A 6,924-nucleotide genomic window follows, 5' to 3' on the forward strand; every position below is an offset into this window, starting at 1 on the left:
CGCGATAGATTTTGCTTGCAGGGAATCTGCACATAATCTGAAGGGAAATTTAGTTGTGTGTAAGTATTTTGTTTACAAAAACAAAAAACACATTTCAGCTGATATTGGGTCTGTTCCTGTACTGCAAGAATCTACTAGATTTTACTATTTTCTTCGATATCATAAAGGAAAATTCGTTATCGTAGTAAAAAGTAATAGATTCTTGCAGTACGGGAACAGACCAATTGTCTACTGTTTCTCCGATTACTTTCCGAGTAATCTGCACATACTCTAAAAGAACGTTTTTTTGGAAAAAACGAAATGTATGTTGATTTTTGGCTTATGGTTAGTTGTTGGTAAGCAGTCAAAGGGACAATTTGAAAATGTAGTATGGGATATAAATTGAATGAAAATCAAGTCAAACTATAATGAAATGGAATACAGCCTTTTACAATCTGAAATCCCGAAATACCTATTTAAAGGCATTTTAATTTGAAATGCCGCAAACACCTTCGATATAACCACATTCAGGAGGAACTTTTATATGGAATCTATGTCAAAAGATTAACAAATGTGTTACATTTTCCGCAAGGAACTAATCATGACGAGAAGAAATAGAAGCCCCCATCCCTGATGTCAAAATGCAGCTTTCTATTAACCAATGAGAAGAAAGGATAGAAGCTTGTACTGAAACAGATTTTAGATTATTACAAATAAATGCCTTTTTTCTTTATTCTAAACATAAAATGGATTTTTTTTTTTTCAAATTAAACATCCAATTTTTCAAATTTCAGATAATATTACGGTTTTAGAATTTCTGTAAACGTTCCTATTTTCGAATGGTCCTTCAGAGTTTGGTCCGAAATTGTGCAGAAAATCGAAAGTTCCCTTAAAATGTCCATTTATTTCAATCAATCCTTATATTATTGTATCATGTGTGTTCCTAATAGACTAAAACGGTACATTAGAACTTTTTACCGGGTTAAACTATTCCAATAAAAAAATTAAACAATTTTCTATTAATCGACACTGTTTTCAATTCCTCCTTTATGCCATGTCCAGACGAGCGTTGTTCGCTCTCTCATTCGTTGTTCGACCCTTAATTATGAAGGAATTACTTAGTTCCCCATACAAAATTGTCTGAGCGAACACCGACTTTTGTACGTTGTTCAATTCGAATCACTCTCTGAATAACCAATAAATTTGTCCCATCCCTAACAATTGAGAGTATTTATCGAAAATAAATTAATTTTGACAGTTTGAAAATATTTATGAAATTTTCAAACTTTTTCAGTAAAATTGAAAATCATGAATGAAAAGTAAAAAATTGTATAGTTTTTATATATGCAGCAGGATGTAAATTTTGTTTTCTACATAATGCAATATGCATTTCTTTTCCCTTGGTTCTAATTAGCGTACAAAACAAGAAACAAATGTGGGGCAACTCAAACAAAAAATTCTCCAAAATTTTATTTGTGACAGTATGTGACATTTGAATTGAGAAAATATAAAAATGTATTAAAAACAACAACATTTTCAGAAAAAATGGAAAACATGAATGAAAAGTAAATAGATATGGGTTCATACTATAGTCAGGAGAAAGAGAATTATTTTTTCTATTTAGATCCCTATGTAATTCACTAAAATATGTTACATATTTGGTGTAAAACAAGAAACAAAAAGTTTGAAATAAAAAACTCTGATGATATGAATTATGAATAGTGTTGTATGAACGGGTTAATTCATGTACGTAATTCTGAGAGCGAACTACGTTGTTCGGATGCCCGTCAGAACATGGCATTATAGATTTAAAAAAGCTGTATCGCTTTTTTGAGTACGGGAACAAACCATATATAATACTAATTATCCACCCCTGATTATTTGAATCTATTACATTTTTAAAAAAGTATCGATTAAATGCGAATCGATTTGTAGAGCCCTGACTATGAAAAACAACAGCTGATTTTGTTTTGACAGTCGATGATTTTTGTTTAGTTGCACGTGTATGTCGTGTATGCACAACAATCAATTGAAAATAATTTACAAAATTTATCTGAAAAATGAGTAAGAAAAGTAAAGCAGGAAGTAATTTAGGACGTACCCTGATCAAGGATCGTTTTGGCCATACGCCCAGGCGAAAAGTCGACAATGATTCTATGGTAATGTAAAAAATAACTGATTTTTATGGAAAATATTTCATCACAATCATTTCTTATAGTTACACACAACAGAAGTACAGGATGGCTACGACTGGGGACGTCTGAATCTCAGTTCGGTTACTGAAGAATCATCCTTTCAAGAATTTTTGAGAACAGCTGAATTGGCCGGAACAGAATTTCAAGCTGAGAAACTGAATATACAATTCATAAATCCCAAACAGGGTGTGGGCCTACTGTCCCGCAACGAGAGATTGAATATTGAGAAAAAACACAAAGACAACAAAGATTTATTGAAAATTCCACGTAGACCTAAATGGACACCAGAAACGTCGGCAGAGGATTTACAAAAGGCCGAACGTGATAGTTTCTTAGATTGGAGACGCAATTTGGCTCTGCTTCAGGAAGATGAGGATATTATCCTAACTCCCTACGAAAAGAATTTGGAATTTTGGCGTCAATTGTGGCGTGTTGTTGAACGTTCAGATGTCATTGTGCAAATTGTCGATGCTCGTAATCCTTTGCTGTTTAGAAGTGAAGACTTGGAAAAGTATGTCAAGGAAGTTAATCCCGACAAGATGAATATGATTTTGGTAAATAAATCAGATTTACTTACTGAGGAGCAGCGAAAACATTGGGCAGAATATTTCGATCAACAAGGTATAAGGACAGCGTTCTTCTCGGCAGCCTTGGCCACAGAGGAGCTGAAGGAAGAAGCCAAAAATAAAGAAGAAAAACCAGCAAAAACTGAGATCAAGGAAAGAAAGGCACAGGAAAAAGATAGTGAAGAAAATGATCCCACTCCTAATGAAGAAAAGGAAAGTGAAGGGGAGGAAGATGAGCAAGAAGAAACACCTGCCGATATATCACTTAAGGAACTTAAAAAAGCGGCCTCTGAAATTAATGACACCCTGGATAAATTGGAAGCCAAATTAGAGAAAATAGAACAAAAACTACCCACACCTGAAGAAGAAAAGGCGGAAAAATCATTTATGAAGAATAGTTCGAAATTACTTACCCGCGAAGAACTAATTGAACTATTCAAAAATGTCTACGATGGTCCAAAATATACTGCCAACGTCACGACCATTGGTTTGGTGGGTTATCCAAATGTGGGTAAAAGTAGTACAATCAATGCCCTGATGACAGAGAAAAAGGTTTCAGTCTCAGCCACTCCGGGCAAAACAAAACATTTTCAAACATTGTATTTGGATAAGGATTTGTTGTTGTGTGATTGCCCGGGTTTGGTTATGCCCAGTTTTGTTTTAACCAAAGCTGATATGATATTAAATGGTATATTGCCAATAGATCAAATGCGAGATCATGTTCCGGCAGTAAATCTTTTGTGTTCACGTATACCACGTCATGTGCTGGAGGATAAATATGGTATAATTATTGCCAAACCTATAGAGGGTGAAGATCCCAATCGTTGTCCACATTCTGAAGAACTTTTATTGGCATATGGCTGTGAGTATTTTTTGCTTTGGAGAAATTCTTGACTAAACTAATAATTTTATTTTTTTTCTATTTCAGACAATCGTGGTTTTATGACCTCAAATGGCCAGCCAGATCAATCTAGATCAGCCCGTTATGTTTGCAAAGATTATGTCAATGGTAAACTATTGTATTGTGTGGCCCCTCCAACCGTGGAGCAATCAGTGTATCATACCTTCCCAGAACGTGTACGCAAAGAGGTGGAAGAAAAATCACTGCCACATCAACAGCAAAGGGCAATGAGGGTAAGTTATTCTATTAACATACCATTAAACGCTTTACTAAAAATGTTATCTTTCAGGTCAAAACAAACACCTCTTCAACCGAATTGGATAGCAAATTTTTCACTGGCCAGAATTCCGCTGCCCATGTTAAAGGCCGTACCAACTTCCCTCACATCAGGTTAGCCAATGATGGTAGTCTAGTCGAAACCGATCCATCAGCCAAACCATGGCGTAGTGTCAAAAAAGAGAGACGTGAAAAATTGCGTAAGAAATTTGGCCATTTAGATCAGCATTAAGGAAATAATTTTATGTAGAGCTGTCCACTCTTTTTTTAACATTGAATTGATTTTTGAATATTTTTTATATCCAATCCCAATTACATTTTATAAGGAATATTGAAAAATATTAAGTTATAAAATTATCTTAATTAAAATGTACATAAATCACATAATAAATAAACAGAACGAATTAAAAGTTCAAATAAACTTGAGTTTGCTTAGAATGGATTATTGGTAAAAACCAAGAAATATAGTTTGATTTTACACCCTTAGCCTTATGGTTAATGAGGGTATATACACTTTGATACGGTAAAAATGTGCCTCATCGAAATATTGGTTTTAGACCCCGTATTTCTTTGTACCAAATCCTTTTCAGAGAATTTGGGGTCGATTTTCAAATGTTCATCCGTCTATCTGGCCGTCTAGAATGGATTATTGGTAAAAACCTAGAAATATAGTTTGCTTTTATACCCTTAGCCTTATGGTTAATGAGGGTATATACACTTTGATACGGTAAAAATGTGTCTCATCGAAATATTGGTTTTAGACCCCGTATTTCTTTGTACCAAATCCTTTTCAGAGAATTTGGGGTCGATTTTCAAATGTTCATCCGTCTATCTGGCCGGCTATTGCGCACCATAACTCTCCAATTGAGTATCCGAATTCATCCAAACTTTGCACATCGTAATTTTTCTTCCAAACTTTCTTCAAGTACGAAGATGGGGAATAACGGTCCACTACTTCTGTGCGAAATATTTTATAATATTATGCGAACGGACTAAATGATTTGAAACAAACTTTTAACAATCTATTATCTTTACTAAGCCTGGATTAAGTCCTAAGATGGGAATCATTCGTCCACTTCGTCTGGTACCTCCCCCACAAAGGGCAAAATTTTCAATATATATAAATCCAATATCATGCGAATGGAATGCCCGATTTGAACCAAACATTGCACAACTATTATTTTTACCAATCGTAGATCAAGTCCGAAGTTGGAACACGTCAGCCCTTTCCCCTGGTACCATACCCAAAAAGGGTCTATATTATATAAAATAAATTTTATCATAAAACCGTTGACCTATACATCTTCAATTCAAATTAATTATCCGTTTCAATTTCGAAGTCATTCACTCAATTCCAACATAGTTTTATATGCCTTATTAAAGTATTCCAAAACTTGTAGTCCCATCCGTCATATTTAAAAAAACTTGTACATCGTCTAAATCAAATAACAATTCAATAAGAGGTTTATTGGGAATGCTGTTTTTTAAATACATACAAAATATTCTAATAGATTATTCAAATTATCTTACAAACAACAAATACTTTAACATTTTTTATCGACTTTTTCGATTATACAATTAATAAGATACCGCTGTGTATCATTCAGGGAACTAAAGCTATGACGGAACTCTTGTAAGGCTACTCGAAGTTCACGCGGTTTAGACAAATGCCATGCCAATACTATTTCCGCTAAGGCATATTTCTGATATTGCGTCAAAAACAAACCCGGCCGCCATGAGGCATACAATTGTGGTACCGACTTGCAGGGCGACTGTGATGGACTCGGGCAAATATCTTCTTCCTGTTGGAATTCTGCCAATTGTGTATAGAATTCAATTAGTTTAATGTGAGCGGGTGTCTGTCGAGCCGGTGGTAAGGTTAATGCTACCAATAGCAATATACGATATACCTCAGATTTGGCCAATACTTCTTGGTAAAGATTTTGCTTTTTACGCTCGTAAATATTATCGACAATATCATCCAATTGCTGTAGAGCTGTTAGGAAATCACGATTCATAACACTTTGTTCCGTGGCCAATTCCAGTTCATAGATGCGATGGGCCGGTGAATTAAATGAACTTGTTCCCTCATAATGGGGCTGTAGCGGAGACATTTCTCTTATAATTGCAGCCTTAATGACACTGTCATCCGGTGACTTATCAATAGCCTGTGTAAAACAATGCAATGCAGTCTCTCGATATTCCTGACGATTTGATCTCAATAGCAGTGATTCCATTTCTTCATGGGCCCTAAGAAAAAGTCGGGCAGCTTTTAGTAGAGCTTGACATTCTGCCATGGAATTTTGTAGATAATTTTCACATTTGGCCACACCCAACTGACACATAGCCGCATATTGGTAAATACCAGCTTCCTCGAACTTTATGGCCAGGCGAGCATAATCATCCATTACTTCTGAAACATTGGGACCAAAACGTCTAAAAGCAGAGTCAAAGGAGAATTCAATTTAATAATTCAATGAAGAAGCTTACTTGAACATGGCCTTTTCAATTTTCTTTAGCTTTGCGGATACCTTTAGGTAATGATCCACCAGACTTTTGGGATAATTGTTATCCATTTCCGCTTTAAAATGGGTATTGTTTTCCGGAATATATTCCTGTTGCAAAATGGTTCAAATCAATGATTCCGCTTTATGAGTCACTGGAACTATTTCTAGCTCAATTTGTTTGTTTTTTACTTTATTTACACTTGTGTCTCGATTGACAGGAAAAAGAAAATAGTACACCTATATTGAATATTACAAATTTCACACGATTTCCACACATAATGTTCCAAATAATGGAAAGAGCTTTTAGTTAATGGGAAGAGCTTCTATTTAATGTTATTAATTCACAATCCGTTAATTTCCCCCCATTTCGAAGACATTTTTGAATTGCAATTCTTGTTTCATAAAAATTGGAAACATTTTATTTGATAGATTCTTGGGTCCTTGGTAATTAGGGTGACATCAATTTGTTTGAATGGTTTATAGTCCTAAATTAAAATTAT

The 6,924-nt window shown here is 34.7% G+C and overlaps 2 protein-coding genes across 2 annotated transcripts; one reads left to right on the forward strand and one right to left on the reverse strand.

Moving 5' to 3' along the window:
* Positions 1-2,015: 2,015 nt before the first annotated feature.
* Positions 2,016-4,154, forward strand: LOC133321484 (large subunit GTPase 1 homolog). Its single transcript, XM_061530577.1, has 4 exons — positions 2,016-2,138; positions 2,198-3,602; positions 3,669-3,874; positions 3,931-4,154. Exons 1-4 carry the CDS (start codon positions 2,040-2,042, stop codon positions 4,147-4,149), a joined length of 1,929 nt encoding a protein of 642 aa, XP_061386561.1. The 5' UTR covers positions 2,016-2,039; the 3' UTR covers positions 4,150-4,154.
* Positions 4,155-5,461: 1,307 nt separating this feature from the next.
* LOC133321495 (uncharacterized) lies at positions 5,462-6,512 on the reverse strand. The gene is made up of 2 exons (XM_061530588.1): positions 6,408-6,512; positions 5,462-6,353 (listed from the first exon to the last, which is right to left on the reverse strand). Exons 1-2 carry the CDS (start codon positions 6,491-6,493, stop codon positions 5,462-5,464), a joined length of 978 nt encoding a protein of 325 aa, XP_061386572.1. The 5' UTR covers positions 6,494-6,512.
* Positions 6,513-6,924: the final 412 nt, after the last annotated feature.

Source organism: Musca vetustissima, unplaced genomic scaffold, assembly GCF_032173495.1.
Source record: "Musca vetustissima isolate MV318-11 ecotype Yass unplaced genomic scaffold, APGP_CSIRO_Mvet_v1 utg23914, whole genome shotgun sequence".
Taxonomy (NCBI): Eukaryota; Metazoa; Arthropoda; class Insecta; order Diptera; family Muscidae; genus Musca; species Musca vetustissima.

Excerpts from the sequence above, each read along its gene's own strand:
- LOC133321484 (XM_061530577.1), top strand. The coding sequence starts at position 2,040 with ATGAGTAAGAAAAGTAAAGCAGGAAGTAATTTAGGACGTACCCTGATC. Across the intron at positions 2,139-2,197 it reads AAGTCGACAATGATTCTATG|TTACACACAACAGAAGTACA; the intron begins GTAATGTAAAAA and ends CATTTCTTATAG. Across the intron at positions 3,603-3,668 it reads ACTTTTATTGGCATATGGCT|ACAATCGTGGTTTTATGACC; the intron begins GTGAGTATTTTT and ends TTTCTATTTCAG.
- LOC133321495 (XM_061530588.1), bottom strand. The coding sequence starts at position 6,493 with ATGGATAACAATTATCCCAAAAGTCTGGTGGATCATTACCTAAAGGTA. Across the intron at positions 6,354-6,407 it reads ATTGAAAAGGCCATGTTCAA|ACGTTTTGGTCCCAATGTTT; the intron begins GTAAGCTTCTTC and ends CTCTGCTTTTAG.